This window comes from Bos taurus, chromosome 8 (assembly GCF_002263795.3).
Source record: "Bos taurus isolate L1 Dominette 01449 registration number 42190680 breed Hereford chromosome 8, ARS-UCD2.0, whole genome shotgun sequence".
Taxonomy (NCBI): Eukaryota; Metazoa; Chordata; class Mammalia; order Artiodactyla; family Bovidae; genus Bos; species Bos taurus.
The window spans coordinates 110,692,801-110,708,784 of NC_037335.1; the positions used below are offsets into that span (position 1 = coordinate 110,692,801).

Below are 15,984 nucleotides of genomic sequence, written 5' to 3' on the forward strand. Positions count from 1 at the left end.
GATAGAGTGTCTGATGCGAGGTAGGTGCTGGGGTCGTGGGAGCCTGGCAGGTAGCACACACGATGTGATACTGACACCCGGAAGACTCGTCACAAATCAGCAGACACCCGGTAGACTCGCTGTGTCTCAGACACTGGGCTCAGCCCCAGAATTGCTGTGTCTCCTTCAGTCCCCACAGCACGTAGTGGGTGAGTGTTAATACCATTTCTGTTTCATAGCCAGGGAAACTGAGGCACCGAGAAGGGGCGTGGCTTGTCATGGTCGTGGAGGTAACGGGGTAGGGCTGGGAGCCTGTCCTGGACCTTCACACGTGGGGGTCACGCAGCAAGGGACACAGTGCATGGAGCCAGGACAGGGTTAAGGGCACAGCTCTCCAGGTCCGGGCCTCAGGACAGTGGATGTGACGTTGAAAATGTCGTAGATAGATGGTACAGGTCTTTCTTGACTCACTATAGGGTTGCATCCCAATATGCTGAAAAAATCTCAAGTTTATCAATGCATTTCATTGATACTCTTTTCCAGTCATACACTTTTCCTATCTTACCTTCATACCTCATAGCCTAGCCTACCTTATATGTGTTCAGAACACTTACACTAGTCTACAGTTGGGCAAAATCTAACAGGAAGACTCTTTTTAAATGTCGTCCCACGAAATTTATTGAATGCTGTACTGTCAATGAACAATAGAATGGTTGTCTGGGTGCAGAATGGTTGTAAGCCTACCGGTTGTTGCGCTTGGGATCGTGTGGCCGACTGGGAAACATCGCTGGCTCAGGAAAGATCAAAACTCCAAGTACGATTTCTACTGAACTTGTATTGCTTTCGCACCATCCTAAAGTCAGGAAATCATGAAGTTGGACCGTTGCAAGTCGGGGACCAGCTGTGCAGAGTCCCTCATACGGCAGACGTGGCAGGATGCGGGGGGCGTGATCCAAAGTGTGAGTGACGTGGGACACGGCAGGAGGACCGTGCCCCCCGGGTGCACAGGCAGGACACGTGTGAGGAGCACAAGGCTAGGCATGTGACGCCAGGACAAGATCCCCAGGGTGGGTGTGGGGTTTGATGCTTGGCAGTAGGGTCCCTTTCTCAGAGCACCGCCCCCGGGGCCCCAGCATGCAGTGGCTGGAGCCGGTATTTTCCTCTCACAAAGGCCTGTCTGTTTTTATTTTTCCCTCCTCTTCTGCCAAAGAGTGGGAGTGTCCCAGAGGAGCGGGGCCCAGGGCAACTACCCTCCCCTGCCCGCCTCCCCCCAACCCCCCGCCCCCCCCGCCCGCCTCCCCCCCAATCCCCCGCCTCCCCCCCAACCCCGCCGGGCCACCATCCCACCAGCTCAGACCGCGGTCAAGGCTTGGGGCCAAGTCCTTGGCTCTGGCAGAGCCTGCCAGCCCCCCAGTTCCCCGCTGTCAGAGGCAGCTGGGAGCCCCTGGTGGCTGGGCCAGAGGAGAGTAATTTTCCTCTAAGCCGCCCCCACTCCTGTCCCCCTCCCTGGCTGCGGCTGCAGGCTGTGAGCCTCTGGTTCAGGGCTTAGGGGAGAGGGAGCCCCGCCCCTACGGAGGTGGAGGAGCCGATCCGCCCTGCCAGCTGTTGTCAGAGTGCAGGGAGAAGGCTGCAGCTCACAGGCTTGCATTTCTGGAGCCCTCCCGGCATCTGGCGCTCACTCCCTTATCGCGTCTCATCTGCACAAGCTCCCCAAGAGCCCGATGAGAAGACTGAGGCTCAGAGAGCCAAAGAGCCAGCCCGAGGTCTCACAGTCAGAAGCAGAGCTGAGGCTAGACCCCTGCTCCCCTGGCTGCAGGAAGCTGAGGATGAAGAGGCAGGAGGTGTCGCACAGGGTGTCGAGGATAGCGTGCGGGGACTAGGGGATGCGGCTGTAAGAGCATGTGGACACCAGGTCCCAGAGGGCCTTAGGAGCCAAGCTTAGGAGTCCTGACTTCTTTCAGTTTGCACTGGGCTGCGGAAAGGTCTTGAGTCGGGAATGGTGTGATCTCTGTGGATAATGGAGAGTTGGAGGCACCGAGGAAGCTGGTGCAGTGGTTCCACAGGGGAGATGGGGACCCTGAACCAGGACAGCGTCTGGGAGGCCGATGGGGAAATGAGTGTGAATGGGGAGCGCGGAGGGGCTTAAGCATCCCTGCTCTGGCCTCAGCCCTGACTCTGGAGTGTCCCAGAGGGTTCTGGAAGCTCTCAGGAGGGGTACCTAGAAGATGAGGCGGGTGATTAGGCAGATACCGAGATGGAGGTGAGGCCGGAAGCACCCCTGGGGAGAGGAGGCCACACCCATTCCGGCAGAGGCCACGCCCATTCCGGCAGAGGCCACGCCCATTCCGGAGTTCTATCACGTGCCAAGCCCTGTGCTCTGTGGACTGGATTTCATTAATTCTTCCAGCTGGCGATGCTTATTTTCTGAGCTGGGAAAGGAACACAAGCATTCCAGTCTTATAGCTCTGTTTATGTTTGAGAGGGGGAAAGGACGTTTTTAAAAAGCTTTATTAAAATGAAAGGGATTAGCAAGGATAAAATATATCTTTGAATCTCTGGTAGCTCTATTGTAGTTCAGCGTCTGAGATAAATTGCAAAGGATTTCTAACCACGCTATACTGGTATCAAGTTCTGGTAGGCCTGGGGGATAATCTGGCTATTCTGTACCCAAGGACCCAGGCTCAGAAAGGTTGATCACTTTGCTCAGGGTCACCTAAGTGGTAAGAGACAGGGCTGGGATTGAGCCCTTGTTCCTTGGGGTGGGAGCAGACCAGAGGAGAGGGGAGGGCATCATGAAGAGATTTGTGGAAGGGGTGGGAGGCAAAGTGGGCTCTTTAAGTGCTGGCTGGAGACCCTCTCCTGAGACGTGTCCCTGTCCTTGGCACAAGCTGCGCCTCCAGGTCTCCGAGCCTTGGCGGGGACCCTCCAGCCCTCCACTGCGTTGGAGGCAAGGATGCAGTGATGGAAGTCAAGGCTGGGTACGGGAGGCTAGTGGGCATGTTTGCAGGGGTTGTTGTGGTTGTTGAGCACCTGCTGTGTACCAGGAGCTCCTTCAGTTTTCCCAGATGACCCCCAGGGTAGGACTTACCAACCCATTTTATAGAGGAGGAAATTGAAACGCTCAAAAGGGCCATTTGCCCAAGTGCCCCCCGAGGTAGGGATTCTGGCTCCACCCATGCTCAACCTGGACATTATCTTGTTTTCCTCCCGGATGGGAGTTTGCACAGCCCTCACCCTGCTGGTCATTTTCGGTACCCTGAGCGGGCCGAGGCTCCCCTCGCTGTTCTGGGTTCTGTACTGTCTCCTCTGTCCCCTTTATGATTCTCAGAAGTTCTGCCTGCAGAGTGCAAACTGGTGCCTCGAGGGTGGGCTCCCGCCGTTGCTGGCTGTGAGGGGCTTTGGGACAGAGGCTCCATTTGGAGCTTGCGGCAGGAGGGACCTGTCACCGTCCTCTGAGGTCCTGACACTGTGGTTCCCATCGTGGTGATTATCGGCCTAGGGAGCTGCTGAAGGATGAACGTGATCCCCAGACAGACGAGGGGGTGGGGTGGGGAGGCGGCATGGGGGGCGGAGGGGCGGGTGGGTAGGGAACCTTGCTTGACCAGAGGCACAAATGTATTTTGCCTCTTGCTGTTCCTTTCAGAATCTTATTAACGTTCCAGGGCTCGAAGGGTCTTTAGGGATGGGCTGGTTTGCTTATCACTTGTGTTTCCTTGGCTGGGTCACCACTGGGCCGCTCCTTATCTCTTTGGAGAAGGGGGAGGATACTGGCATTTTTGAACCTCTGTCTTATGTCAGGCATGATCCTGGAATCTTCCACATTTATGGTCTCATTCAACCCTCAATAAAATTCATTTTGTTTACTTATTTGCTATGCCAGGTCTTAGTTGCAGCCTGTAGGATCTAGTTCCTCAATCAGAGACTGAACCTGGCCCCCTGCACTGGGAGCACAGCGTCTTACCCACTGGACCACCAGGGAGATCCTTCCGCTCACCTTTTAAAAAGACATTTTAACCCTGATTTTATACATAAGGAACTTAAGGGTCAGAGAGAGATTAACAGAGGCTTCCTAAGCCCCCAGCAAACAACCACCACAGCTTCCTCTGTACGTGCACGCTGTGCTAAGCCCCAAACGTCTTTTACTTTATAAAATTCTCGCAGCAACCCCGGCAAGAAGCTAGTCTAATCCCATTTTACAGATGAGGAAATTGAGGCACAGAGAGCAGAAGCCACACATTTGGAAGTGGTAGATCAGGGATTTATACCCAGATTTTCCTGGCGGGAGCTCTTTCCACAGTCACACAGACTGTTTTTCTTCCTGCTGGGAAGCCCTTCCCCTTTGCAGCAGGGCGCTGCCTCCTGCGGCTCTTGCTGCTCCTGGCTCTGGTTGGGGCCCCATAGGCCCTGCCGCCCTGGGAGTTGGCAGGTGAGGCTGCGTCCCCCATCCTGTCCTGGTCCTGCTTCACGGTGCCTGGAGTTGGGCCTCCTCGTCCTGCCGCTGATGTGTGCTTGTGCCTGGACTCCCCTGTCGGTGGGCCGGTGGGGCAGCTAGGGGACAGTTGTTCGCAGCTGTTTGCAGCCTCCCAGGGCTGCTGCCTCCCCCGAGAAGGGGAGACAGACTTTAAAGGGGATCCTGGCAGGCAGGGCCCTGGCTCACACCCGTGGCCAGATTTGGCTGCTCCCAGGGCATGGGGTCAGGAAGTGGCGGGGCTAGTCCTTTCTGAACGTCCTGTCCTGGCTCTCAGCATTAGGTGGGGTAGCCTCCGGAAGCTGGGAAAAAGCCAGTGGCTTGGAGCCCTGGGAGAGGCGGCCTCTTGGAGGTGGCTTCAGCCAAGCCTCACTGGCCGTCTCCCCAACAGCTGTCTTCACCCGGAATGGACGGAGCCAGGGCAGAGGTCCAGCTGGCCCTTCCCGGGGGCCTTGTCATGTCGTGGGCTCAGGCCTCGGCTCTGGCCTGGGAACGGAGACCTCTGCCCTGCGTGGTGCTCACTAAGTGACTCTGAGAAGTTACACTTTTGCTCTTGGGGTTATAGTCTGCAAAGAGAGAATGGACTATTTAACATTGCCACAAATAAGCCCTACTCTGTGCTACTTGCTCCAGAGCTCCCAACCACCCTGCAACTGGGCAGTCTGTCCCTTTCTACAAGTGAGTGACCCAGCACTCAGAGAGGGAAAGCAACTTGCTCTGGGTCACACAGCCCAGACCCGAGCTCAAGAATCTCACTGTGAAATCTGTAACCTTTCTCCGGCACCACTAACTGCTCACACGTGGTGTGTACATGCTGAGAGGCCTCTGTGCAAAGAAGCCAGCTCACACACGGGGCACTGACTCGGAGCTCCATCTGTGCTGTGTGTCAGGCCTTGGCCCTCCTCACTGCCCTGCGAGCTTCCCATTTTACAGATTCGGAAACTGAGGCCCTGACCACAGGCGCTGAGTCTCCCAGATTCTGAAACACATGTTCTTTCGGGTCCCCAGGGCTCCCCATACTGAGGCCCTGTCCAGTTTTACCGGGTTTCATAACTGGCTTCTCTGTTTACTGACTGTTGTCCTATTTAACAAAACCCCAGCCAGCAGGGCGGGTATTCCCAGGAGGACCCAGAACCCAGCCGTGAGCCAGAAAGCAAACAAGCTCCGAAAAAGACGGCTGCTCGTGAGTGGCCGGCTGCCTGAGAATCAAGAACAACAGTGTTTGGTGTGAAGAGAAGAGAGCAGGGTGGTGTCTTCCAGGAGTGGCCAAGACCTTTTGTACACTGTGGCCGGGGGCGGAGGGTGAGGCTGCCTCCTCCCGGCGCGGGTAGCGGCCTTGGGAGGCCCACGGAGACATGGAGGCTAGCCTGAGGTCTCCAAGGGAGCAGGGCCAAAGCTGGTGGCGGGCGGTGGCCGTCCTGTGTCGAACTGCAGGGGAGGGATGTGGTTGGATGCTGAAAACTGCCTACTGTGCGGAGCGCTAGGCAGGAGCCAGAACGCCTGAGATCAGAGGGCGAGGGGTCTCTTGCAGTTCAGAGAGGGCAGGGGCTAAGGCGTGCTCGCATAAGCGACTGGTGGTAGAGCAGGCTGCTCCCGGCACAGGGGGCCATGCCGTCCTGCGTGCCCTGTACACCCTGGGAGTGGCACAGAGTGTAGACGCCACGGTTCGCCCTCTGCCCAGAGGCTGCAGCCCGGGGACCTTCCTGGTTGTGCCTCTGTCCTGGGTGCTCTCAGGTGCAGGGCTGGAGGGCTTTCCTGGGCTGCCCTCTGCAGCCGGGGAGGTGCGGCAGAGACGCCACCCCAGAGAGTCCGGGCTGCTAGGCTTGGCTTGGGCTTGCCTGGGTCAGCAGCTGCATCCCTTCATCTGTAATAGGTACTGCTGTTCCCTTGCTGCCCAGGTGGGATGGTGCTGGGGGCCCTGCCTGAGCCCCAGATAGAGTCTGAGCGCTGGAGCCAGCCAGACTTGAGCTTGAATCCCAGGAGCGCCTCTTTCCAGCTGAAGGACCCTGAGCCAAGTGCCTGGAACTCCCTGAATCTCCGTTTCCTGGTTGCTGTGAAGAGACTCAGGCTCAGAGCCCACCTTCTGTCCTTCCTGTCTTCTCCTATAGACATGCAGACCCAGAGGTGCGGAGGCACGCAGCTATTAGTGATGCTGGGCCCGCCTTGTGTAGGGCAGGGGCTCTGCACTGTCTGCTTCAGAAGGACCTGTGGAGGCGCCCTGGACAAGTGTCCCCATTTTACAGGTGGGAACTTTGAGGCCCAGAGACCTGTAGGTTCCTGATGTGGTCGCAGAGCCAGGATCTGGGGGATGCTGGGGCCGAGAACGAGAGTTCTCGGGGTCAGAGCTGCAGGGCCTGGCCGTTCTTTTCCGTATGGAGACCTGAAGGGCAGGTGAGGACGGTGATATGCCCAAAGTCACCCAGGAAGCCAGCAGCAGAGGCAAGCCTGGCACGGGGTGGGGAGCTCCTCCCTCCTACTCAGAGGTTTTTCTTTTGCACTTAAGCTCTCCCCGCTCTTGTGAACCCGTACATTCCCTTCCGGGTAGGGAGCCCAGGGGCTGTGGTCCCATCACAGTCTCTGCACATCACTGCCCTGCAGTGAGAGTTTCCAGGCTATGGATGCCCCGAGGGCAGGGGCCAGGGCCTGTTCCACGGGTCTCCAGTGCCAGGGACCCAGGCTTCAGAGTTGTGTGACAGGCACAGCTGCAGGGGCCTTTGTGATCATTAACCTGGGGTCAGTGACCCTGGCTGGTGGGCTGTGACCCCTGGGACCAAGGCCGAGCCACACCAGCCCTCTGTTAATCACCAGCTGAGCAGAAGGGACTGCTCGGCTGGGCTGGTTGCCGGCTTAGGTTCACTTGGGGTGGGGGTTGGGGGTGAGTGGGGATGACAAGGAAATTTCCTCTTCCTGCGGGTTTGAATTTTCCAAATTGTCTAATGAGCAGATATTACTGTATCTATTTTTAAGGTATTATTCCCAGATCAGTCTTTAATTGAAAAAAAACTACATCGGAGAAACACTTGTAAATAGTTTCAAACCCTATAGCACATTGAAAAATTTTTTCACACAAGTATACTGAGGTGTAATATAGATACCATTAACAATTCACCCATTGTAAGCAGACAGTGTTATGATTTTTAGCACCTTTTTCGGTTGGGTAATCATCACTATAATCCAGTGTTGGAATGTTTTCATCGCCCTAAAGTGTTCGCTCATGCCAGCTGCCGCGATGTGGGTGCCTAACCCCGAATTCTTCATCTCTTTCAAACAAACTGACTTGACAGTTTGGTGTTTACTCTCTTGATTTTCTTAAGGAGAAAGTATATGCACAAACAGACACCCTTATAAAACAGAAGAGAGGAGCCACCGTAGAGTCGCTGTACAATTTGCTGTCTTGCACTTTGGGATCAGGCCATGTTCATTGACTGCCTACTGTGTGCTGGGCACGGCCTGCGCTGGCTTATTCTTTTTGCACAGCCGCGGAGTGGCCCATTGTCTGGCGGCTCCATGATTTATTTAACCAGGACCTTTGGGTCCTTTCCAGATTTCTTCCAGCAATGCTTCAGTGGACCTCCTCGCACGTATATTTCTGTGTCCCTCTGTAAGTCAACCTGAAGGAAATGGCTCTGTTGTCACACTGCGTGTCTTGAATTTGTATAGATGTCAGTTGCTCTCCAGAGAGGGGAAACTGGGTTATGCTTCCGTCAGGCACGTATGAGAACAGGGGGGTTTTATCATCCTCCAAATGCCTAGGGAGAGGGAAGGGGCTCTCTGAGTTTAGGCCAGAGACATCCAGTGCGGGCTCTGCAGGCCCAGAACTAGACATACAGCCTTGAGAAGTCAGGCACCTCTGTGGGTCCCCGCGGACACTAAGATAAAATGCAGACTCTTCCGGGATTTCCCTGGTGGGCCAGTGGTTTAGAAGTCACCTGCCACTGCAGGGGAGACAGGTTGGATCCCTGGTCTGGGAAGATGCCACAGGCCGCAGGGCAGCTGAGCCTGGGCGCCACGACTCTTGAGCCCGTGCTGTAGCATCCATGCTCTGCAACGAGAGAAGCCCCTGCAAGGAGAAGCCTGCACGTTGCAATGAAGAGGAGCCCCCTTTTGCTGCAACTAGAGAAAGCCCGCTTGCAGTAATGAATACCCGGCGTAGCCAAAAATAAGGAAATAAATAAAACAAAAAACAGGCTCTCTGAGAAACTCTTCACCCATACCCATATACATCTTAAAAACCTTTCCGAGTCCTGAGCGTGGCCCACGGGCCCCCGTGGCCTCTGCCGCCCTCTCGAGCCTCGTCTCTTCCTGTCCGGGGTTTCAGGCGGGATCCCTGTCGGGCACTGCGGGGGCCTGCGCTTGCTTGCCCTTTGCCCATGTTGTTCCCTCCCCTGGACGCCTCTCTTCTCAATCTCCCTCCTCCCTGTCCTTCAAGGCCCAGGTCATAAGTGCCTTTGTCCGTGAAGCCTTCTTATAATCCCTGCAGTCTGATTTATCTCCTCTGTGTGTGTTCCTTTAGCCCTTTATCTGACCCACAGTCCCCCTTAAATGGGAGGAAGTTGTGTGTGATGGAGGGCAAACTTCAGCCTGATTAGACAGAAGCTGGGCTCCAGGAGGAGCTGGGACGGATGACTGGAGCTCGCGGGGAAGGAGGACAGGAACTCCCGTTTACTCACTGGCAGACCAGGCCATTTTCACACACACAGACGGATTGGATTCTCAGCAACCACTTTATACCCATTTACTAGATGAGGAGACTGAGGCAGAGAGGAAGAAAGTAGCTTACAGTGGAGCTGGGCGTCAAGCCCAGGTCTCCAGCTCCTTTTTCTCTGTCATTGCATTTCCCTGTTACTGAGAAAGGAGGAGATGTGGAATGCAAAGGGAACTAGGAAACAGAGAAATTCAGTCCAGCAGAGTAGTGGGAGGGTGGGAAGAGGGGTTGTTGAAGGTGGGAAGCAGGCCTGGGTGAGTCTGAATAGCACTTGTAACCCAATGACTGTAAGTCTCCAGGAGAATAAAGGATGGGAAGGGAGCCTGGGCAAAAGGGGAGGAGGCTCAAATCCTTGTCTTCCTCAGAGAGAACCATAGATGGGATCTAAAACTGAAAACACAAGAGCAAAAACAAAACAAACAACCCCCCACCCCACCCCCAAACCCCAAACAACAAAGGCTGGTCACCTACGACATGAAGGCAGACCACGAAACCATCAGCTGAAGGAGGAAGCTAGATGTGGGTTGGTTGCCTGGAGGTACAAGTAAGTGGGGTTGAGAGGTGAAACTTTGTATAAATGAAGTGACTTGTAAGTTTTGATTAAAAACAAACTTTTAACAAATAACTTTTAGACTTCCCTGGTGGTCCAGTGGTTAAAAATCCACCTGCCAAGGCAGGGGGTGGTCAGGGAAGACATCATATGCCTTGGGGCAAGGAAGCCGGTGGGCCACAACTGCTGAAGCCCTATGCCCCGCAGCCTGTGTTCCGCAGGAAGAGAAGGCACCACAGAGAGAAGCCCGTGCCCCACAACTGGAGCATATCCCCTGCTTGCTGCAACCCTAGAAAGCTCCGGTGCATCGAGCTGCAACCACAAGGACCCACCCCACTCCAGTACTCTTGCCTGGAGAATCCCATGGACGGAGGAGCCTGGTGGGCTACAGTCCATGGGGTCTCTAAGAGTTGGACACGACTGAGCGACTTCACTTTCCCTTTTCCCTTTCATGCATTGGAGAAGGAAATGGCAACCCACTCTAGTGCTATTGCCTGGAGAATCCCAGGGACAGGGGAGCCTGGTGGGCTGCCGTCTATGGGGTTGCACAGAGTCGGACACGACTGAAGCGACTTAGCAGCAGCAGCAGCAAAGCCTGCAGTCCCAGAAGTGGAGAGATCTGCTCGCCCCTCTCTGTCCAGCTTGCTCAAGGGTCCAGTGACGGTCAGCCCCCTGACCCGTGTCCGCAGCTGGTGACAGCCACGTGCTGCCTAAGCAGGCCATCCACCCGGACCACCTGGGCCGGTCTTGACTTTAATTTCCTAGTTGTGTGCACATTGCTTGACGGTTCTGAGCTATTTCCACCTCTTTAGAATGGGGCTGTGAATAGTACCCAGTCCATAAAGGATGTTCATGTGATGCTGAAAACCTTCAATATCTCTTAGTTAGCTCCTGTGATTTTTTGCTGGAGATGTTAGGGGTGGAGAGGGGAGGGGTCCTGCGTGGATCACACAGGAAGCCAAGCTGGGTGGATCCCTGCCGTTCATGCGTGTGTCCATTTAGTGTGCACTGAATTAGCACCTGCTGTATGCCAGGCCTTGTGCCTGGTCTCCACCCCGGAGCTGGAGTGAAGGGGCGTCCGCACCCGCACCCGTTGGGTTGGTCCCGGTGGGAGCCCCGATGTCTCGTAAAAAATCCAGGCCAGATTCCCGCCCCTCCCCGCCCGCGGGGGCCCAACCCGGCCCTCCGCCCTCCCAAACGGGGCGGTCTCTAGCTTGGGCGGAGTGGGCCGGGCGGCTACTTAAGGCCGGGGCGAGCCTGGCGGCCCCGGCCGCCCCCTGCCTGCCTCCCGGGTCTTCTGCCGCCGTCGCTGCCATGGCTGCGCATCGCTGCGCGCTGCTGGGCGCGCTGGTCCTGGCGCTGGGCGCGCTGTCGCAGCCGGCCCGCTTGGCCACCCCGGCGCGGCCGGGGGCGACCCAGGCACGGGCGCCGCAGGGGCGGGTGACCGAGGCGCGGGTGAGTGCCCGGGGGCCCCCGGAGTAACTCTTTATTGTAAGTTCTTGCAGATACAGCTCTAGGAAAAGGGGAGTAATTCAGGTCTAGAATGGAAAAACTGTTTTGTTGCTTTGTAAGTATCTCTTGCTGCTTCCGGGGCTCCGGTGGAGGGGGTGGGCGCCTCCGCCTTGGCTGTTTCCCTCCCAACAGGCTAACCTCACCTTGGCCGGATTTCTTCCCTCTGCGCTGCCTTCTGACTTCTTACCCATCTCTGCCTCCCGATTTCTCCTTCCCTCTGCCTCATTTCTCGCCTTCCCTCTGCCTCATTTCTCGCCTTCCCTCTGGGATTTCTCCTTTCATTTCAGAGTCTTCTTTCTCATCTGATTTCTCACAGGATTCCCCTCTTCCCTGGATTCCCTCCTCTTTCCTGTACCATCTCACATTCACCTGCTTCCCTTCGTCACTGCGATTTCTTCTCCCGTCTCTGATGCCACCTCTGCCTTGTCTGGTTTCTCTTCGCTCCAGTTGTTCTTCCTGTTCTCCACTCCGCTGCCTGAGTTCTCCCGTCTGGTTTTTTGACTTCTTCCACTAGATCCGGCCCGAGGTGGCCCGCACCTGCTGATTGCCCTCATCTGACTCCCAGCTAACCATCCCGTTCCGCTCCGTTTCCAGCCCCGCGCATGGTCTGACCGCCTGTCCCCCGTTCTCCACCACCTTGTCTCCAGCAGGCTCCCGCAGACCCCTGCTGCGTCCTTTCGCCTTTTCCAAGAAATGGAATTTGGGGGTGGGGTGGGGTTTTAGGGGCAGGAGGGAGGAGGCAGACAGCGCAGGAGGCCGCCTGGGCTCAGCCGTCTAGGCCCTTCTGGAATGGAGGTGTGATGGGAACGTGGATGGGGCGTGGGGGGAAAAGAGCCAAAGCAGACAGTCCCTTCACCTCTTGGGGCCTCAGTCTCCCGATCTGCAGGGTGGAGTTGGATAATGAACTCTGTGAGGACCCTTCTACTTCTCAGGGCCACCGAGGATGCTGGAAGGGTTTAAGCTGAGCCCCTGGCCACCCCCAGATTTACCATTGCCATCTGAGGGGTCTCCCCATGGTCCCAAAGCTCTTGGAGTCTGGGCCAGTTCCTGCTCTGTCATTTCCTAGCTGGGGGTCCCTGGCTTAACTCCTCCGTGCCTCAGCTGTTGCATCCAATTGGCACTAAGACAGGAAGGGAGAAGGGAGGGAGAGCCTTCTGTCCCCCATCACCAGGGAGATGAGAAGGAGCGAAAGATGCTGGCCAGGGCAGGGCTTGGAGCCTAAACTCTGCCCTGTGTGCTCACTCGTCGAGGGCGGGGTCCTAGGACGCGGTGGGGAGAGTCAGGCTCAATTGAGGTACTCTTGGTGCTGGAAACCAGCCTCCCTCGTGCCCCAGGGTCTGTCCCCACTGTGGTCCCTGCCCTTGCTCAGGCTCTGCCCTGTCTCTTGCAGCCGGGCAGCATGGTGGTGGAACACCCCGAGTTCCTCAAGGCAGGGAAGGAGCCCGGCCTGCAGATCTGGCGTGTGGAGAAGTTCGACCTGGTTCCCGTGCCCCCCAACCTTTACGGAGACTTCTTCACAGGCGATGCCTATGTCATCCTGAAGACGGTGCAGCTGAGGAATGGGAACCTGCAGTATGACCTCCACTACTGGCTGGGTGAGATGGCCCGGCCCCAGCCCCGCCCCGGCCCCTCTGCTGTAAAGCACAGACCTTTGAGACCTGGTCCCCAGGAAGCCCCGAAGGGAATTTAGCGATTACTGAGCATCAAGTGAGTGCCAGGCCCTTGGTTACATGTTTCCAAGACTCTAGAGGCAGCCTCCCCAAGTTCAGACCCTAGCTCTGCCCTTTGGCAAGACATTCAGTGTCTCTGTAAATAGGATGTGATGATTGCACCAGACTCCCTTGTAGGACTGTTGTGAGGGTTAAACAGGCCACTATCTATGGACTCAGAGTGGGCGGTGGCTTAGAAACCCAGGACCCACCCTTTCCAGCCAGATTCTAGTTTGCCCTTCAGTCGGGAGCCTGAAGTCCTGCCGAGGCTCTTCTGTATGACCCTGTGAGTCCTGGCCCCTCCCTGTGCCTTGATTTCTCTGATGCTCCCTGGCCTGACCTTGAGTGAGTGAGTGCTGGGAGGACTCTTAGAGACCTTGGAGTCAACTCCCGCCTCCTCCATTATACAGATGGATTCAGTGAGGCTCACAAGAGACAGGGCCTTTCCCGGCTTCTCCAGCCAGGCTCAGGCACTGCCAGGGGCTCCAGACGCCTCCCTGTGGGCAGCTGGGGCCGCTGGCCGGAAGCCAGGCTCATGTCCTCTGACGTCCCGCAGGCAATGAATGCAGCCAGGACGAGAGCGGGGCAGCCGCCATCTTCACCGTGCAGCTGGACGACTACCTGAACGGCCGGGCTGTGCAGCACCGCGAGGTCCAGGGCTTCGAGTCGGCCACCTTCCTCGGCTACTTCAAGTCCGGCCTCAAGTACAAGGTGGGTGCTGGGCAGCGGGGACAGAGGTGCCACTGGCCGGGCTCACTCCTGCCCGTCCACCTTTTAGGCTCGTGCGGGTGTGTAGGCAGACAGGCCAGAGCTCAGCCCTTGGAGCTGGCTAGCCCTGGCTTTGAGTTTCGGGCCCTTGCTAGCTGTGTGACCTTGGACAAATCACACGCCCTCTCTGAGCCTCTGGTCTCTTATTAAATTGAGAGAAGAAATTTTCGGTCACTCCACAAGGTGGACTCCTCGCCCCAGCAGTAAAAGGTGGGCCACAGGGGCCCTATGGCCTGTGTATAGCATTTGCCCTATGCAAACCTAGCATGCCCAGGGCTTGAGCCTGTATCCTTTAGTTCTGAGACCCTGCCAACAGAGGGGCCTATGTTCGATATTTGAAAGGGGACCCTCGATCCCATTCTCTTCCTGTTTGTTGAACTCTGAAGACTCTGAGCTCCAGCCCCTAGTCAGGTGGGGCTGAGCAGAGCCACGCTGGGAGCCCCAGGAGGCTGTTGCCAATATGCCCTGTGACTTCCAGCAGCCACTTGGCCTCCCGGAGCCTCCCTGTCCTCTTTGGTTACGTGACAGCCACTTGCACCTGCCCTCCAGGCCTGCGGAGAGGGTTTGGTGAAGGCAAGCTGGAAGATGCTGTGCACGGGGCCTGGCCTCTTGGAACGGGGTTCTCTTTGGTCAGCATAGGGAAGGGATCACAAGCTTTGATGGCCTTAACGTCAGAAGGCAGACCTCTTATTTTAAGGGAGGGAGGAGAAACTGAGGCACAGAGAGGTTAAGGAATGCTCCAGATCAAACAGCAAGTCAGCCTCCGAGCCAGAACTGGAGCCCACGTTTCCTGACTCCCAGCTTTTTCCCAGTACACCAATCTGCCTTTCGTGAGCAGGGGTCCAGGGTAGTATTAAGCCTCATCTACGCTGCTGATCGGAGAAGGCGATGGCACCCCACTCCAGTACTCTTGCCTGGAGAATCCCATGGACGGAGAAGCCTGGTGGGCTGCAGTCCATGGGGTCGCTAAGAGTCGGACACGACTGAGCTACTTCGATTTCACTTTTCACTTGCATGCATTGGAGAAGGAAATGGCAACCCCCTCCAGTGTTCTTGCCTGGAGAATCCCAGGGACGGGGGAGCCTGGTGGGCTGCCGTCTATGGGGTCGCACAGAGTCGGACACGACTGAAGTGACTTAGCAGCAGCATCAGCACGCTGCTGATATGCTGTGTGACCTTCGAGAAGTCATTGTCCATCTCTGGGCCTCCAGTTCCTTCGTGTTAGCCGGGTGGTGATGCTGTCTGCCCAGCTGACACGCCAGGGATTAGATGATGGGAAAGCTCTAGAGATGGCAGAGGGCAGGGTGTGTCCTGGGAACTGGGCCTCAGCCCTGGGCTGGGTGAAGCTGGGCTGGATTCCCTGGAGCCTCCCAGCGCCCCCTGTCGGCCAGTTCCCCCCTCCCTAGAGCGCCTTCTACAGACCTGTCCAGCTCTACGTTTTCTGGAGTCTCCTCTGGGGCCCTGGTACCAGCAGAAGGAGAGAAGTTAGGAAGACAGGCCCTGGACGGGGAGAAAGACCAGGACTTTTTGCAGCTCCTAGAGCAGAAGGTGGAAGGAGCACTTAACCAGGAGGCCGCCCTTCTGCCTGCCGCGTGCCTCCGCGTGGTCCTGGCACACGCTCCCTGTTCGTCCTTCCTTCCAGCAAGTACTTATCAGGCCCCTTGAGCAGCAGCGCCTGCTTCCTGGTGTTGCTGTGTGGACAGCAGTGACTTAACTTGTGGACAGACTACGCGGCTTACGGAGCTGGTAAGCGATTGAGCTGGGATTTAAACCCAGATATGAAGGGGCTAGTTCAGAGAAACATTTGAAGACTCTCTGGTCTCTTATCTTAGCTCAGATGGAGCCCAGGAATTTACATGTTTAGCAAGTCTCCTCCCTGCTCTGGTGATTTTCCCAGGATGTTCTTGGACCCTACGTACTCTGAGGATGCTCTAGGGGAGGGGTTCCCAACCCCTCCTGCCTTTGGCTTCAGTCCTCAAAGGCCCTGCTTTTGGTGGGAACTTGAGGTCCACGGCTGGTCCTGTTTTCCCCTTCCCGCGAGTCCTCTGGTCGCCCCTGCCCTCGGCAGGCCCAGCCCAAGGCTCCCGGCCTGGCGCCCTCATCAATTATGGATCTCCAAGGAGCAGAGCTTGTTATGCAAGACTTGTTTCTGTGAAAGCCTGCTCCTCGAAGCCGGTTCTGTGCTCGGGGTGTGAGCAGGGGCAGGGAAGGGACGAGAGCCCCTAGATAGGGTTTTCCTAGGGCCCGTCTTATCTTGCTCTGTGACCCTCAGATCCTTCAAATGCACTGTTTT

At 56.6% G+C, this 15,984-nt stretch overlaps 1 protein-coding gene across 8 annotated transcripts in view; it reads left to right on the forward strand.

The window, feature by feature from the left end:
* GSN (gelsolin) overlaps positions 1-15,984 on the forward strand; it is a 60,994-nt gene that overhangs the window by 19,836 nt on the left and 25,174 nt on the right. For 3 of the 8 annotated variants that reach the window (XM_059889166.1, XM_059889165.1, XM_005210608.5), the window contains 3 exons: positions 11,199-11,269; positions 12,605-12,809; positions 13,480-13,634. In XM_059889166.1, coding sequence (XP_059745149.1) covers positions 11,246-11,269; positions 12,605-12,809; positions 13,480-13,634 — 384 coding nt within the window. In that variant the 5' untranslated portion in view covers positions 11,199-11,245. 8 annotated transcript variants of the gene reach the window in all.